We start from the raw sequence: 18,487 nt of genomic DNA, 5'->3' as shown, positions 1-18,487 counted from the left end.
AGGCATTAAATAAGTAGCCTGTTAAATGGACGAGACTTGGAATGTCTTATGGACTAAATTCAAAATGTCAGGATCACCTGTCAAATTTCCAAGTATATTAGTATTTATTTTACAAGAGCCATTCCGAGTTTGCGTGGTCTATACTCTTTAGCTTTAAATCCAACCAAAAGAGAAAGAAACCCCGGTTCAAATGACACAGTCCTATTTATTTGTTTTTTGCTGATGTCACCTCAGATATTACTGGAATGTGCATTCACTTTAATGGCCTGTTATATTCAGTTACAAAGTATTCCTGCAACTGCATCATAATCCCATGATGAGACGCTGTCTGTCAAAGCATTTACAGCAACTTTTTGGTTTCATGTTGTTTCGACTGAAGGCCAGCTTTCCGGCTAGGATTAGGCTAGAATTTGGACATTCTCATATGGACCAGAGGCATTCACCATTCCAAAAATCCTATAAATTGTGTTTATAGTTATATTCAGATATTAAAGATTATAAGGTTTACTGCTTTTGAATTCTCAATATGCGGCTATTTTGACACGGTCATGTAAACTGTGTCCAATTGAGATAAATTATGTTGAAATTAACTTCTGTCTAGTTGTCTGTCTAAAAGCAACTCTAGATTAGATTGGTACTTTGTATTTGCCGATATCAAATTAGGCTCAGAATCCGTAATTGGTGGTGATAAGAGTGTATTGGTGCAACTCTAACTTGTACTTTCCATGTTTCTTTAATCTATTAGGCCACAGATGATGTGATCCTGGATATTCCAGTGATGCCATTTCTTTTTTTGCTGTCTGTGTCCCAACCCAGTGGAGTTGACATTCTTCCACCATCACATCTACGTCGGACGCCTCCCCAAGCCCAAAACGCCACACCCGTCTGCAGCCGCCGCTGCGCCTGAACCATGTGAGGGCCCCTCGCTTCGCTCTGAGGGGATCCCAGGACGGTTCCACGCCAGCCCCCGCTGTGCGGGGCCACGTTGAGCCCGCCCCAGACAAAACGTAGCCCTCCTTCCACCCCCCACCCCCACCCCCCGTACGCTACCGCTCTCCTTCCCAAGGAGACACGCCATGATGTTCCGAGACCAGGTGGGCGTCCTGACTGACTGGTTCAAGGGCTGGAACGAGTGCGAACAGACGGTGGCGCTGTTGTCCCTCCTGAAGAGGGTTTCCCGCACCCAGGCTCGCTTCCTCCACATCTGCCTAGAACACTGGCTCGCAGACTGCACCGAGATCCACATCCTGGAAGCAGAGGCCAACAATGCAGGTAGCTGAAACTTTTCCTATGATGTATTAAAAATCTTTGTTCTGGGCTCGGGCTACACAACTTCATTTTACCGTCACAGACAAGTTTTGGAGATTAGCGAGCAAAAAACTCCTGTCACAGCTGCCCGCTAACTCTGGTCGTGTCAGCAACGTGATGTGAGCCTGTTTTTGAGCCGTCCCTGACGTGACTATTTGATTTTCTGGCTGATTACTTTATCGACACACAATCTTGTATTTTAAGACGTGACGATGAGTTCAGCGTCATAGGCTGTTGCTGAATGATCAGCAACAGCCAATGAGAGTGCGAGAGGTAACCAGGCTGAGGGGTAGTAATATAGAACTGTATATGGGAGGCATGTCATGTATATTAAAATAATGGAATATTGGGCATTTTCATTGCACTATTTAGGATTTATAATTGGCCTCCAACTCTCTACAGAATTAATCTGTGCGGTCCGCGTCACACCAACCTCCAAATTCTGGCCTTGTGCTTTGTTCTTTGTCCTCTAGGCCCTTTTTAAATTTTGTCGGCACAAAAAAAATTAGCACACACACATCTACAACAAATTGCCGTTCTTTATTGCGAAACCTTTTATTTTTTTAAACATTTGGCAAGGTCACTTCAATGAATAGCCGAGTCCTGTGTTTCCCCCACTGGCTCATGTCGCTCTGTCTTGTAATGTGAGCACCTCATCTTGGACTCATGGTGTACTTGTGCGCACCACTATGTCAGCAAGACAAAGAAAGGGCAAGAAAAACAATGATTTTTATCACCAGAGCACAGCAGTATCTGAAATGTATTGGCCTTGTCTCCCAAATGCTCCTCGGTGATGCTTAGACCAAATTTAACATAGATGCATTGACTTTTCCCTCTGCTCTCTCCCGTCCGATCGCTAGCCATTGTCAGCCAGTGGCACCAGCACCCCAAAGAGAAGGTGGTGTCCTTGCTGCTGTCCCACCTGCCCCTGCTCCAGCCGCGCAACAGTGAAGCCAAATGCGAGTACATGAAGCTTCTGCAGAAGGTCCTGAGCCACACCATCGAAAGCAGCCTGTTCGTGGAGGAGAGCCGGCAGCTGCTGTCCTACGCCCTCATCCACCCGGCCACCACGCTGGACGACCGCAATTCGCTGGCCATGTGGCTCAACCACCTGGAGGAGCACCTCTCCGCTGGCTACGCGCCCTCCTCCCGGGCGCCGTCCAGCCCGTACCACCCGCGCCAGGGCTCAGACGAGTGGCCCGGCTCAGCCGAGGCCCTGGACCCGGGTCACGGCTGGCACGACCAGTCGCCCTCCTCCAGTTCGTCCTCGGCTGGACAGAATGGACACATGCCTTTCCCCGGCGGCGTCTCCTCGCCCATCAACAGCAATAACACAGGTCGCTTCACACAGCTCCTTCCAGTCGATTTCAACTTTGTAGGGATTTAGAGTGTTTAAATTTAATTAAAAATATGAAGATTAAACCTCTTCATATGTTTTATTTTCACTTTTGTTGTTTATCCATTTGTTTCTTTTTGTTAGAATAAGGCAAGTTCTTCTGCATCAGAGTCAACATTTCGGATGTTATGAAACCCTTTGCCTATCGATACAACTTACATTTATCTTCATACTTACTTGCCGCCCTTACCTATTGGGAAAATACCTCAAGTGGGTTATTCCTAAATTAACTTTATTAACTTTACTTTAATACTTTCCTGCCATATTAACCTATAGAGAGTAATCCAAAAAATCCTTGTTCTTACCTAAAAGAAAGTATTGTTATTATTATTATTAAGACCGTAGTATCAATAACCTCCGACATTACCGCTACTGTTAACGGTATTGGAGAAATTAAGAAAATTGACTTTATATTTGTAAATCTATTTAAAATAAAGCAGTGTTAATTTTACTCTTAATTTGTTTTAGTATTTCTCTTAAAAAAAATTGATTTACCGAATTGATAATCAGTATCGGTAAGAGCAATAGTACCATTAAAATGGTAACGATACCCATCCCTACGGAGCCCCGTTCCTCCGTGCCCCGTCCCACATCTGTTTTTAGTTGTTTTATTTGGAGGAAGGGGGCACGGTGATCGTAGTAAGAGAGAGAGCCGTGTTCCCATCTTCTAAAGGTGCTTGTGAATGGCGTTGTTCTCGTGAACGGATTAAAAAAAAAAAAAAAAAAAAAGTACATGATAAAACAGGTCGCCAAATATACTTTGGTGGTCGTTCATATACGAGAGCGACCTGCCCAAGTAAAGTCTATCTGTGGGGAAATGCTAGAGAGAGAGAGAGAGAGAGAGAGAGAGAGAGAGAGAGAGAGAGAGAGAGAGAGAGAGAGAGAGAGAGAGAGAGAGAGAGAGAGAGAGAGAGAGAGAGAGAGAGAGAGAGAGAGAGAGAGAGAGAGAGAGAGAGAGAGAGAGAGACTACATTGGCGATACCTGGTCCAGTTGTTAAACACTGTCCTCTCAAAGACAATACTCTTGTTGCTGCTGTAAATTTACCTCGATCGTCTTGCACCAGGGCTGGGTGGGCCGATGCAGCCAAGCCCCCTGAAGAAGTCCCTGCCCCTGGTCCCTTCCAGCCCCCAGGCCTGTGGCTCGGAGTGGTTGATCCAGGACGACCTCGGCGGGAGGCAGGCCTACGTTCCGGGAGACCACGCCCCCCTTTCCCCCCAGAGCAGCGTGGCGTCCTCAGGCAGTGAGCAAACGGAGGACCAGGGCACCGCCCGGAACACCTTCCAGGAGGACGGCAGCGGCATGAAAGGTCAGAGGTCATCACATACACAAGCCACACCTTGGGGTGTGGACAGACAAAGTAAAAAATATATATAAATATGCAGATTAATTTCTGGACTTTTAAATTTCTGAATGAATTTGAAAATTGTTAAAATAATAATAAAAATTTTAAAAACTCTGCTAATACAATTTATTCCTAGAGCAAATGTAACTGGCTGTGACTTTTGTGCATTACTACCTAATGAAGTATTTTAATATACAGAACAGTCACATTTAAGTAATTTCCTTCTGGGATTATTAAAGTATTTCTGATTCTGATTCTGATTCTGTACTCCAAAATATTTTTTAATCAAATAGTTAATAAAATATTTATTATTTAATCAAATAGACAAATATTAAATGTCCTGTATAATAACAAAAAAAAGTTTTTTGTAATGCACATCAGGTGGCGTAATGAAAAGCTGGTTCTCATCTTCAAAATGTCGATATATTGTCATCGACCCTACTCTACTGAAACAGAATCAAATCATCCAAGATCCTGGCCAAAACCCAGCCCGTGTGGACACGTAAAAAAAAACGAAACAAGTCCACGTCCAGTTGACAGCTATGTTAACTTGATTTAAAATGAAACTTTTTCTTTCCTTTTGCTTTTGTTTGGTGCTCAAGACGTCCCCACGTGGTTGAAGAGCCTCCGTCTTCATAAATATGCATCGCTTTTCTCCCAGATGACCTACGAGGAGATGATGATTCTCACTGAGCAGCACCTTGAGTCACAGGTTGATTGTTTTTTTTTTTTGTTTGTTTTTCTCTTCTCTATCTCTTCACAGTTACAGCCTGTTTGCCCAATTGCAATCACTACTGTCCCAAAACCTGATTATACATCAACTCTCAATGAGGCATGAAATTAAGCAATGCACCCCCGCGGTTAAATAGAAGCGCTCACACATTCAAATGGTATGACTTCTATTCTGCCCCTGGTTTAATGAAACAGAGGGTGATTAGGTTTGTTATTTAGGAACTATGCAAACTGTCCAGTGTGTTCCCGCTATAAATGACCAGTTTTTTTACGTTCTCCTACGTTTCCATCCTTTTGTTGTTTTTGGGTTTGTTTTTTTCCCCCCAGAATGTTACTAAAGGGGCACGGCATAAGATTGCTTTGAGTATCCAGAAACTGCGCGAGAGACAAAGTGTGCTCAAGTCCTTGGAGAAGGTAATGGAAATGGCTTTTAAGGTGATTCTTATTACGAAAAAAGTCTGTTCACATAATTAACTGAGGAATTGTCCGTTTTGTGTGAACTCATGAGTTCAACAATGATTAAAAAAAAAAAACAAAAAAAAAAAACAAACAAAACAAACAAAAAACTCATCCCTTTGTAGGACATTTTGGAAGGAGGAAATCTGCGCAATGCCCTCCAGGAGCTGCAGCAGATCATCATCACGCCCATCAAGGCCTACAGCACCTCCAGCGCCGCCCTGATGTCTTCAGACCCCAGCACCTCCCTCTCCGACGCCTCCAAGACCGGGGCAGACAAAGAGCTGGCCTCCGAGGGATTCCCAGCCCACAACCCCGCGCCGGGCGACGGGGAGTCGGCCGCTACGCCCGTGTCAGATGGAGACATCGCCGGGCAGTTCACGCGCGTCATGGGTAAAGGTGAGGCTGACGTTTTGCTTTTCCAGCAGCTTAATTCTCAATAGTAAGGATGGGGTGGGGGGAATACAATTGAAATGTAAGCGTTGGATCAGAATCACTTTATTCCGGAAAGTACATTTTGGTATACGAGGAAATTGTCATGGTGAGGATTTGTGCATTTCCTTACAGAGAATTAGCCTAAAATAAGCTGACCAATCTGAAAAATATAAAATAGGAATAAACTAATTATAATACAATTAAAATAGCCAAATATACACACATACTCAAAAATACAGAATAGAAATAGTCAAATATATAAAAATATACAAAATGTGATTTTATGCATATTGTGCATAGAATCACATTTAGTATTTTTAGTATTATTGGTATAAATGAGAGATTACTACTTTGTACTTGGGCTGCTCCTGATTTAAGATTTTCCTATTCGACTATTAGTCAGTTCAAGCCATTAGTTGACTAATTGTCGCACATTTATGATATTCCTTTAATTATTTAAATATAGATTTTTGTGGCATCAGAAAGTGGTTTGAATTTCACGGCTGAGAAAGAACGTTGTAACTAACATTGGTAACACTGCTACATTACAGATAAATGCATACAAATAATAAACAGCCTTAATAACAATTAATTGAATTCAATCAATCTAAGTTACAAGCGCTGCGCGCATGACGTGAGCCGCCTTTTAATTACATTGGTTAAACTTATTAGGCTCTATTACTATTTTATTAATGTAGACATTTAAATCACATATTGACATCATTTGGACTGAAACGTGGCGTACGGAACATCGTTTTCCCGGTGTCTGCGTCCCCTCATTAAGGACCCCTCGTCGGCTGCATTTCCCTCGTACTCATCCTCCGGGGTTCGGGCGCACCTCTGGCACGCCTCAGTCCGGTGTGTAGGGACATTTCAAATTTGATTCGGTCATTGAAGAATGTGTTTAACGATTTCAAACGGCTCTTATAATATGGCTCTTAAAAAAAACACAGTATTTTTTTGGACTTTTAGATGAGTCAACTAGTCTTTAAACTGACGTATATACGCCAGGGAAATTCATCGTTAGAAACAGCAAGGGAGCTGAACATTTTTTTAATTTATCTCCAACACAATAACATAGAACAAGCCTTTAAAATATGAATTTAATTTACAAGCGCTGCCCGGCACACATGCGTGAAGGGAGCAGCCTGTTAATAACCGGCAAAAGCCGCTCATCAAAAGCTGTAATTATTCTTCTGAATGTGTAAAATTTGTTTCAAATTGAAAGTCCTCTAACGTTTCATACATGGGTCCAGCCATATTGATTTTAAGTTTAATTTTGACAAGGCGTGGCTCCTGAAATGGCGTATTTTTTTATTTTCCTGCGACGACTAGACCAACGAAAAACTTGGTCGACGAGGACTCTTCCCATCAACTAACGTTTGGTCGACTATTTGGGGACAACCCTACAGTGTATTTTCTAAGTGTTTTTTGATTATAATTAATTTATATTATTTATTATGATCAAGTCTTGATGTCTTAAATTCAGTTCAGCAAATATTAGGTCTTATAAGGCATTAACTAATCTTACATTTCAATTTATGAGGTTGTCATTTCAACATAATAATTTTATCTGATTTTATTTATCCATCTACATATATATTTTGCTAAATTATGTTCTGAACTGAACCTTAATACTTAACAGCTACTCTCTTTGGAAAAACAGTTCATAGAATCATCAAGTTCATAACCTCCCCTATTTCTACACAATACTTACCTTGGTACTTGTGCCTGTACCAATAGTCAGTCATTAAAATTCTTAAAGTCTTCATCAAGGTCTCAATTATTAAGAGTATCTCTAGTATCTGTATACTTGCCGACCTCCTGTGTTAGTACTCAAGATATTTGAAGCTGAGATTTGTTTGTAGTACAGATGAAAATATTTCTGTCAAAATCCATAGTAACACAAAGCTTCCTTTTAACCATATATATGTTAAATGAGGTGCTTAGAGGAACAGAACAAATTCTATTTTGCAAATACAAAGACCTCCACTTCCTCTTCGTGTCCATGTAGTGCTTTAATGTTTATACCTTGAATTAAAAGATGAAGTGGCATTATGCTTTCGGGTAGACGGTTTAAGATATAAAGGTGTAAGATCTGTCGTAATCAGCTGTCATCTGAAGCAGTGCTTGAGAGAGGTCGAAAATGATGTAGAAGGTCAGAATTATTCCGATAATGTGAAAAATGAATATCAGATCTGCTCGAGAAGGGTCCCTACTCAATTGATGGGTCATTTGACCCGTTGTATGTTGATAATATGTGCTTGTGACATACAGTATGTATCATATGGACTGTCTGTAATGATGTCATGTGTTAAAACCTATTTCTGTCTTGCAGTGTGCACCCAGCTGCTGGTGTCGAGGCCCGACGAGGAAAACATCAGCAGTTATCTCCAGCTCATTGAGAAATGTCTGACACATGAGGTGTGAAAATTCTGCTCTGCATAGGTGTAATTTTGAGGGATTTAGTAGTCTTAACGTTTTCGCTCTGAGAGGCATGACTACGTTTTTGTTTTTATTTTTCCCCATAAAAAAAGAGACAGTTACTCATAAACGCACCATCAGTGATTCTGCTTGAAATGCTGATGCCTTTCTCTGCCCCTGCATTTCTCTCCCTCCCTCCCTCCCTCTCTCTCTCTCTCTCGCTGTCTCTCTCTCTCTGTCTCTCAGGCTTTCACGGAGACTCAGAGAAAAAGGCTGGTGTCGTGGAAGCAGCAGGTCCTTAAATTGCTCCGCCTGTTCCCTCGGAAAGCGATGGTGGACATGCCTGTGTACAGACAGAAAGGGTGAGCCGCTGTCAGCTCTCCCCTTTCCCCTTATAGCGCGGCGCATGTCACAACGGCTAAGTAGAATGCCATTCTGCTTTTCAGTAATGTCCCCACTGCTCCTATGTGACCCCCACCTCCATTTTCATCTGCCTTTCCATTCTTAATAAATAATATATCATCCTTTTATATGAAACAGGTGAAGTGCTAGAACATGCATATCTCTCTCTCTCTCTCTCTCTCTCTCCCTCTCTCTTTGGAGAGTCTGATGGGCTTTTTCCTTCTCCTTCGTTACACTCCAGTTGGGCGTATGGGTCCAACTCCCTCCCCACAGCAGGCTCTGTGAGTGGAGGTCTGGGGAGGCGGGGCCAGAGGCAGTTCCAGATGGCCCCTCGTGGGCTCCCGGCAGGGCGGATGGGTCTCCTGAGTCCGGGCGGCATCGGGGGAGCCTCTCCACGCCACACTCTCACTAACCCTGCACTGGCTGGCCAGGGAAGACAGGTGACCAGGTTTTGTCCCTATCTTTTTTTTTTTTTTTTTTTTTTTTTTGTGTGCTGGTTGGACTCTTATAACCTTCTGAGTAATATTCCTTTCACACACTAAATATTGCAAACATGAAATACTGAGCACGTTGTCTCAATGTAGAAATAAAGATACTTTATGAAATAAAGAATCTTTATTATGAGCTAAAGTGCCAAATGGGAAACGCTAATAATGTTGAACAGTGACGTGAAGTGATCATTAGAAGATTGACATATGGATGTTGATTTCTATGAAACGTTGCTAATTTTTCACAGGTTTTAACTTGATACAGTCAATCTAATTGAGGCAGTTTTTAGTTTTCTTTTTGGTGAAATGCTGACCAAAAGTACAAACCTTGAGCTATTTTCATGGTCTTTAGCAAGTGTTGAAAGCGGATTAACTGATGCACTCGGGGGGGATAAAAGGGCTTAGCGCACTGTTAAGATTTGCTTCAATGTTATCGCTCCAAGCGTTTAAGTTCATTGACTTGATTGAATTATAATTGAAGGGAAAGTATTGATCCACTAAATTGAAAAGCATCTGTTTAATGAAAGTGGTGTTTCTATTTTTTTGTTTATTTATTTATTTTTCTTTCATGTAGAACTTGTGGTTTGCCAACCCCGGGGGCAGCAACAGCATGCCGAGTCAGAGCCGCAGCTCGGTGCAGCGGACCCACTCACTGCCGGTCCACACCTCCCCGCAGACCATGCTCCTGTTCCAGCAGCAAGGTAACACATGGTGCTGCTGCATGTTAACCACTGCTTACTTGTTAGTATAAGGGATGCTCATTTTAAGGGATTTCCTTAATCGATGGTTTTTAACCTTTAACAACCTCAACAATTGCCGGGTTAATTGGTGACATCGAAACAAATGACTTCACCAGGGGCTGGAGCCATGGCGCGTGGGGGACCTACGCGATGTCGCTCACCTCTGAGATTTAGGGACTTGGCATGAGGCGCTCCTCATTTGATTTCATTGCATTTCACAATGGAGAAGCTCTGAGCTGGCTGGCGCACGCAGGAATATTTACGACCAGTCTTTGCGCGACTTAAACATTAGAAATTTTTGCCGGCCTCCCCGACGGAATGAGCCGGATGTTGCCTAGCAAATCGAGTCTGGTGCAGATATGGAGAACGAGACGCTAATAAAATGATTGAACAAAATGATTCTATATAATAATAGACACAAAATAATTTAGTTGATATATTTTATTGACGTCATCACCATAGCAACAAATCGGTCGCTTCGTTTTGCCGTCGTAACTCTCTCCCCCCCCCCCCCCCCGTTCCCGTCTATCGCGTTCCATCTGAACGCAGCATTAGTTGTTGAGCAACAATAAAAAATAATGTCCACCCCGGCATTGAGCGAACTCCCGTTTTCTAAGCGTAGCCATGTTTGTTGTTAAGCCTCCTACTCCTAATTCCTACTCCACCGGGCATTCTTTCTCTTGACTGCCCCCTGTTGTTCAGGTGAGTACGACTACATTCTGGCTAGGTTTTTTTTTTTGTTTGTTTGTTTTTGCCCCCTCTCAAAAAGCCCTTTGCAACAAACAGTCCCATTGATACAATTTCAACAAGACCACATGTTGTTCAGTTCTCATCAATAAGACACAATCTCAATCGATTTAATTCTAATTAGCAGTTCATCAATAGTCAATGTTTTATTTTGATGAGTGGGTATTCGTGGGTGGGTAGGCATATTGTCACCAATGTAACTAACTTTTCTACGTGTGTCTTCCCTACGTCTGTTATTTGAACTTCACAAAGCACTCTTTTTTTAAAATGTTTTTTTATGAATGATTATTATTGGCATGTGACTGAGGGCTATTAGGCAAAAGGTGATCGTGTGAAATATGAGTGTGCCCATAATGAATGGCCAAAAATGTTCACACTGTTTTTTTATATTGATCGATGCCGATTATTATCACAATATATATTGAGAAATTATAATGCTCAATTTACAGTGTCAAGTGTATTCCCATGGCTTTACTTTAAACACTGAATAAATAAAATAACAATATGTAAACAAAAGAGATAAATAAATATATAATATATATTATAAACATTTCAATATATAATCACTTTCCTCTGAGAATAGTCTGAAAAGTTCCCGAATTTGCGCTCTGTGGTTGTATGCGGGGATGTTTGGAGCGGACCGAGGGACTCTCCGACAGTGTCAGACCAAATGTCACTGAAAATCGCCGATTCTTTCTATAATCGCTCCCCTTTTGTGGGGATGGGGACCGGGCTCGGGTTGGGAGGAGGGCGAGTTCGAGTTCAAGTTGGTGTTTGAGGACGACCCGCTGCGTCAGCTCCGAGGGGCCTCATCCCTGCTGCGAGCCGCCCGCCGCACCTGCTGTGAGATTGGCCGTTCGGGTCCTGTCTTTGTAGGTAGAGGAAAACAGCTGTATCGAAGATAAATCTCATAAATTTATCACGGTTATCTGTAGGATTTAATGCAAAAATTATCAAGATTGTTTTATTGCCCAGCCCTACTTTAGTATACATTTGGTATATTATTGGTGGTGGGGGGACCATTTCAAATTCCAAAATAAATGTACTACCTTAATTTGGCAAAAGTTTGTTTTCCTTTTGCAGAGAAATAATATTTTATACTAAATAAAGACATGCAACAAGATAACTTTATTGACCCATTGGTGGAGATTCAGGCAATTATATCCTACAAAAATAAACTCAACCTGTCTCCTGAATGTCTCCTTCACGAGTCACGTCCACTCACCATTCCCGACTGACGCACATCACTGTTGCATTTGGCACAGCTGGCCCGAATCTGAACCTCATCCGAATAAACCTAAGTACACTGTACGGTACGTTATTTGGACCCCCCCCCCCCCCCCCAGAATACATGATGGAGTCACCTACGCACTATTAAACTGGAGACACAGCATTCGTACACACAGTGACTGACACAGACGATTCCTAAATTGGCTTTTTAAAGGTTGAAAGGACAGAGTTTTTCACTCAGTTGCCCAAGCCTGGCCTAAATAAACATTGCGTGGCTTCCTATTTATGTCTCGCTCTCGCTCACCCACTCACAGGTCCACATGCACACACTAAAGATCACATGGCACAGACCATCAGGCTCTTTATATAAATAGCATGCTCTTATATTCCTCATCAAGTAGGATTTTGTGACATGGATCCTTTATCCTTTTCATCACCAAATTCCTGTTTGAAGGGATTATCTATTATCTTTTCTCTTGTTAATATTTATAAAGAGGGGCCCTTGTTGCCCCCTTCATAATTGGCTTTTTCGGTGTGAATGTTAAGGGGTTATGGTAGGGTCGTTTCAGTGACATTTTGAAAAGGTTTCCTAACTCACCTGCTTAAAATAATATCAGTTGTGGAGGAAAAATGACACATTTTGTGTCTCCGCTAGCTCGGCTTGGGCTGATAATTGCCACCATATGCGATACTTTCACAGTTTCCAACCCCCCCCCCCTTTTTTTATGTCTTTTTTTTATATTTTATTCTACATATATATTTCCTCACTCACACTTGCTCGGTGCCTGTCACTGTTGCCATGGTGGGAGATCCTTTCCACGAGCATGTTACGTGAACGCCCATTTGCAACTTAGTTGGGGTGGCACAAAGCGATCCGTTCTCCAAGGTCTAGCGTGAAGGTTCACCGTTTCTCCAAAGAAAGCAAATACAGAGTGTTTCCATTGTAGATTAATTTATTTTGAATTGAATGAAACCAAAAAAAAACGTGTGCCTAACAGTTATCGTGTATCGAGATAATCGGGCTGGACTGCATCGTGATATGAAATTTTGGATATCGCCCAGGCCTGTCGCTAGCACAAGTAGTTATTTTTGCGAAAAACATTCCTTCCATTCAAAGACAGATGAAGTACAGATAAAAATAAGTTAAAACTCAATATATGCAAAGATGTGCAAGTTTGGACGTTATTTGTGGTGGGGGGAAAAAAACAACATTAAAACATTTTTTTTTTTTCTTTCCCAATGCTTTAGAGACTAAAATTGCTGGTCCCAGGAGGGCCAAATGCATAGGCCCACTTCCTCCGTACTGAGCACTTTGTTTTTCCCCCAGAATGCCAAGTTCCAGGTGCCGACCTGGAGATCAATCCCACGCTGGAGTCACTGTGCCTCAGTATGACAGAGCATGCCTTAGGGGGTAAGTGTCCTCAGCCGCTCTGCCAGCGCAGGAAAACATGCTTTATCCTATTTTGATAGCAGTCTAATACCAAATGGAGCTCGGAGATGCCTAGTATCGCTCTTGCAACCTGTCTCACCCCCCCCCCCCCCACACACACACACACACTTGAAAGTCTATTCAATTTGTGAATATTGTAGTCATTGGTCAAATTGAACCGTTTTTCATTTCCTCAAATCTTCCGTGGCTACTAGCTGTCGCTGGCCTACTCTCCCGAGAGGCGCAGTACTAGAATCCAGTTAGAGAAAATAAAGGGGAAAGTCGGGAGTTTGTGAGGCGATGTCTTGGCTTTAAGGCTGTTGCATGATTAGATGTTATGATGGTTGATGATTTTGCGTGACATGATTCGGTTTCAATCGACAACCCTAAAAAATATCCAGAAGATCATTTATGTCTCATAACATGTCATATGGGGGGGCTTGCCTAGGCTGTTACACAGACCTTCACTTCAGCTCAATCCAGGTTATTCCCCCTCCCTTAGATCTTGCCTGGACCGGTCATTAATGTTCACAAGTGAGCAGCGGTATCTGGCATCCGTAAAGCCAGACCTCTGCTGTGTCTGTGAGGATCCACAAGCACACATTTGAAACAACAAATGGCGTCACGTGCACGCAGAGACAGTGTGTGTATTATCGTGTGCGGCCAGTGGCAATTAATCTAAACTTGGCCGTGCCTGAGTTTAGAAGTCATGTGATTTCCGACTCAGAAATGATGGCCTAGATCTTATTTACGTCTTTTTATTTTTATTTTTATTTTTTTTTCTTTAATCCACCTGAGCACGTACAATGGATCACTTTGATCCATCAAGGCTGTAGCAAAGGGATAAGGCAATTTCCATATTTGTTATTGTCAAACGGAAATCTTAAAAATGAATTTCCCCCTCTGGCTTCATGGTTCATCGAGCCGACACGGAGATGAGATGGATGGTTCATATCTTGTACAGATCTCTGTAGCGCCCTGAACCGTGGCTTCGGCCTGCGTAGTTCTTCCTTAAATAAACACGGGAGTTCTACCTTCCTGAAATGTCTTTGTGTAGTGGCGACACTTTAAAAACATTTATTTTATTTTTTATTTTTTTCAATCTCTGGACGGTTTTGTTTCAGGCAGACAGCGGGGAGGGTCGCTTCGGGACTCCCGCGCTGTTTTTCGGCGCGCCTTGATAGAGAGCGACGGCTCGGCGGGGAATGTTTATTTTAATTTAAAAACATCCATCGCACAATTTACAATATCTGGGTCAGACTCTGATCGGTACGAGGGAGTTTGAAGGCATTAGGGACGGCGCTCAAGTTTGGATTCGGTTGGAGCCGTGCTGGCATATTTGTCAGCGCTTGAGCATCTGGGGGAGGAAATAGAGCGGCGCTGCCACTTCGACAGAGTCACTTCAGGATAACGTACAATGCCCCGAACGCTAAATGCAGCCAGGATGGAAAATACATCCTGCAAATATTACCGTTTATAACCAGACAAGGTGCCGGGGCGTTTGAGGAGAGTGAGTTTCAACTCTTTCGCAATCAGTACAAGTCACGTAACAATATTTTAACGCGGTCACAAATAAATGTTTATTTTTTGGTTACCGCTGCTCAACAATTTAAAAAACCGATTGCAGCAGAAAAGAGGCTTTTTGGGGTCACGTCCGCCCGCGGTGTGAACGGCCGCGGTGAACGATGTTTTTTGGGGTTTTTTTGTTTGTTTTTTGGGTAGTGGGATCTCTTTTCCGCGGGATCGAAATGAATCTCGGTCTTAACGAGTGCAGAGTGGCTGCGGTGCGTGTGACCGTTGCAAATGTAGTGAAACTGCTTTCTCCCCCGTCTCCTCCCCAGATGGAATCGACCGAACGTCGACAATATGAAAAGCGGCGAAAACAAGAAGGAAACAAAAGAAAAAAAAAACAACAAAAAAAAAAAAACCAGAAAAACGCTTCATTTCTCCAATGGAGGCCTATTCAGTTCCTCATTGCCCAGCACAACGATGTACGCTTCAAAAAAAAAAAAAAAAGAAAACCAAGGCAACAACAGTCACTACAAGCTGACAAACTGTGTATATGTTCTGATATTTTTGTACTTTATTATATACGACTAAGTTTATTATAAATGGAATACAGATGATTATTATATTGCGGGAGAGGGAGAGAGGAATAGGCGAAGCTGCTCGAGCCGCCCCATGTCGTCTGCAGGGCTGTGACATGGCGGGCGGAGGCTCGGTTTGCCGCCGCCCGACAGAGAAGTGGTGAATTGGTGCTGTCTACAAGGGTTCTGCCCCTTTACGTTTCTCTCCTCCTCCTCCTCCTCCTCCTCTTCCTCAAAAAAAAAAAAATCAAAGCAGAGTGTCTGGCAGAGCATACTTGGAGCAAGGAGAAAATCACTTCCCCCGGTTTAATGTGTAGTTGAAAGTCCCCCACCCCCCAACCAGGAGTAAGGCACTTTGATCCTCCACACATGCACAAATGTTTTTTTTTTAAATTTAATTTTATATATATATATTTTTTTTTTGCTAATTGGGCGCAGAGATGTTATTGGCACACACCGATCCGCTCCTCACTCTCGAGCCCCGACCTTCCTTCCCCCCTGAAAAACACGACGATCCCCCCGCTTCCTGGCCAAACCTGGAGCTGGCGACAGTGTGGCGCCGTGTCGGAGGATTGATGGTTTAGACGTCTTTTTATTTTGTGATGCTGTCCCAATAAACGAGAGGAGAAGGTTTGGAACGCACCTTGTTGGCTTCCTCCGCTGTTATTTGACAAAGGAATTGAATCGATGCTTGTAATTCGAGTGCAGCCCAAACCCCCCCTTCCCCCCCCAAACACACATTCAAAGTTGAATTGACCGTCCCAATTTCAAATCTATAACGCCAAAGACAAGGGCTGTGTGTTTGTCGATTCGCAAACTACATTTGTGGCTTGAGGCAACAAGAATAGTTTATTTGTTTGAAAGAAGAAGAGGAGAAAAAAAAAACGAAAAAAAACCAATGGCAGTTTGAGAAATCTATGCCCGCTGCAACTTGTCTGTGTTGATATATTGTTCCCTTGTACACAAATGATGATGAATCTCATTTTGCGCCGAGGAATCCCCCCCCCCATGGGGTTGAACCAGGGCTGTGGAGGATTGTACTGTGGAGGAAATTAGGTGATTCTTTTTTTTTTTTTTTGGTCCCAATTAAAAAAAAAAAAAAAAAAAAAAGGGGGGTTAAAAAAAACCCAGGCGGAGGGGAGGGTGGAGTGTCTATTTTAAAATCACGTTTCAAAGCTGGCAAAAGAAACATAATGAATCCCATCTCGACCCTCCCGCCACACACACACACACACACACACACACAGAGAGGATTGGCTCCGGAAACCGAAAAAGCTCCACCATGTAAGGAATGCAGCAGTGCAGCAGCACCCACCTTCCTAACCCTCACACTACCCCCCTCCTCACAACGGCCAGTTTGGAGATTTGATGAATCATACTTTTCATGGTGCTTGGAAAAAAAAATGTTCCATGTTTTGCTTGTGTCTCTCTATGTTCCCGTCTCTAAACCCAAACATTGTGCGTGTGTGTGTGTGTGTGTGTGTGTGTGTGAGAGTGTGAGTGTGTGTGTGAGAGAACTGTTTGGATCACCTTTGGTTGGCATTGGAAAGGCAGGGATAACCAATTAGTTTTTTTTTTTTTTTTTGTTTTTTTTTTCTGCAGAGCCGTAGGAGGTCTGTGTCGTACACCCCCACCCCCCTCCCCAGAAAAAGACAAAACATGGTCATTTACAGATGTGTTTTCCCCGCATATATTTTTGACTCTCCCTCGGTATTGGTAACTTGTACTTTTTTTTTTTGTTTTTGTTTTCTATAACTGCATGTTTTTGCCACACTAATACAGCAAAGGTTGTAGAGAGCGAGAGAGTCGAGGTTATCGGCGGCGGAGCAAGGAGAGCAGATTTTTCGCAACTAATGTTCAATGTTAATACCGCCTAAATGTCACTGTTTACATCTCTCTGGAAGAATGCCAGTTTCCTGTCATGTGATGTCATGATTATTCCATTGTCTCACTCTGTAACAAATTAAAAGGACTGAGGCCTGCTCGCCACGGAGCCGGCCGGGTAGATCTTGACGACAGTTGCCTTCTACCCCCCTTCTCCGTGGAGTCTAGGTAGATATCTAATGTGACGTTCATGTTGGAGGCATGTTACTGCCTTTTCTGGTTGTGGAGTTTTCCTGGCCTTTGGATTGGGGAAAACAAAACAAAACTGTAAGCTGTCAGGCGCTGACACACTGTTCATGTGGTGCCTGAACTGCGCGGGCCATCTTCCCTTTTTTTTTTTTTTTTTTGTTTTTTTACACCGGTGATTTCATTCTGGTCCCAAAAAGTGTTCCAGTCATGGCTTTCTTCAGAGCAGGCTCTCGGATGCATCTGACTTAGCGAATACACACAAATCTGTGCCCCCAGAAGAGTTTCATGGATTCAAAGGTGTAGACGACTATATGATTCGGTTATCATATTTTAATCTATTAGCTATACTGTATATTGACGCTCTTGTGTTCTATGACTCAGATGATCCTTTTCATGACCTCTGTAGAGGTTTGAGAGTGTGGGGGGAAAACTCGGCGTACCCTTTAGGTGGGGCACATTGGCCACAATGCAGTTTTCTACAGGTGCCCGTGTGTTAGGTGATGCAGCAGGGGATGAAAATGCTTATCTGAGCCATGGTCAGTGTGATTATTTCTATAAATGAACACTAACGACAGGCCAATGAATATGTTTACTCCGTGTTTACATTCCAGTGATGCATTACATGGGTTAGAAAATGCTCTTCGTAATCTCAACCTCGGGTCTGTTTCCACACACCAAGTAGCCACTGTGAGGTATAAAGCCTATGTCCCATTGAGACGCCTACCCAGTGGTCATACGATACTGTCAATGTCCCTGCCTGGCTTAACCAATAAAGCAGCCAGTTAGAGGCTCTACTGCATCTTTTGTCTTGTACAATTTATATTTAATTCAAAATGACTCCTGAGACATTTTTCTAAATATTTTATGAATGAACATTTTGCATCCCATGCTTACACACTAATTTTTTACTGTCACTCATTGTATGTTTGGATAGTCTGAATTGCAGCGTTCTTCAGAATGACAGTCCAAATAAAGGAGTTCAATTCTTTTGCTGGCTCTCGACCCCTTCATGTTATTTTCCCGTAAAGTCTATAGATGCGTACTTTCATTATATATTCATCCACAGAGAGAAATAGTGTCAGAGCAGCTCGAGTCCAAACAACAGGAAATAGTAATAATGTAATAATAGGAATAAACAAAGGAACAAATTGGAATTTTGTGATACACCTGAAAATGAACTACAAATTGAAAAATTGG

At 42.7% G+C, this 18,487-nt stretch overlaps 1 protein-coding gene across 2 annotated transcripts; it reads left to right on the top strand.

Moving 5' to 3' along the window:
- The first annotated feature begins 1,071 nt into the window (after positions 1–1,071).
- Positions 1,072–15,859, top strand: samd4b (sterile alpha motif domain containing 4B). Of its 2 annotated transcripts, none has more exons than XM_080006773.1 (12): positions 1,072–1,272; positions 2,169–2,645; positions 3,769–4,011; positions 4,650–4,759; positions 5,107–5,193; positions 5,361–5,634; positions 8,009–8,094; positions 8,341–8,456; positions 8,738–8,936; positions 9,559–9,685; positions 13,029–13,112; positions 14,972–15,859. In XM_080006773.1, exons 1-12 carry the CDS (start codon positions 1,077–1,079, stop codon positions 14,998–15,000), a joined length of 2,028 nt encoding a protein of 675 aa, XP_079862899.1. In that variant the 5' UTR covers positions 1,072–1,076; the 3' UTR covers positions 15,001–15,859. The 2 variants fall into 2 exon arrangements, with proteins under 2 accessions (XP_079862899.1, XP_079862900.1); XM_080006774.1 differs by having other exon boundaries at positions 8,738–8,944.
- Positions 15,860–18,487: the final 2,628 nt, after the last annotated feature.

This window comes from Zeus faber (genome assembly GCF_960531495.2).
Source record: "Zeus faber genome assembly, chromosome: 9".
NCBI lineage: Eukaryota > Metazoa > Chordata > Actinopteri > Zeiformes > Zeidae > Zeus > Zeus faber.
This window is presented reverse-complemented; position numbering and strand designations above follow the sequence as displayed.

Excerpts from the sequence above, each read along its gene's own strand:
- samd4b (XM_080006773.1), top strand. The coding sequence starts at position 1,077 with ATGATGTTCCGAGACCAGGTGGGCGTCCTGACTGACTGGTTCAAGGGC. Across the intron at positions 8,937-9,558 it reads TGGCTGGCCAGGGAAGACAG|AACTTGTGGTTTGCCAACCC; the intron begins GTGACCAGGTTT and ends TCTTTCATGTAG. Across the intron at positions 13,113-14,971 it reads GACAGAGCATGCCTTAGGGG|ATGGAATCGACCGAACGTCG; the intron begins GTAAGTGTCCTC and ends TCTCCTCCCCAG.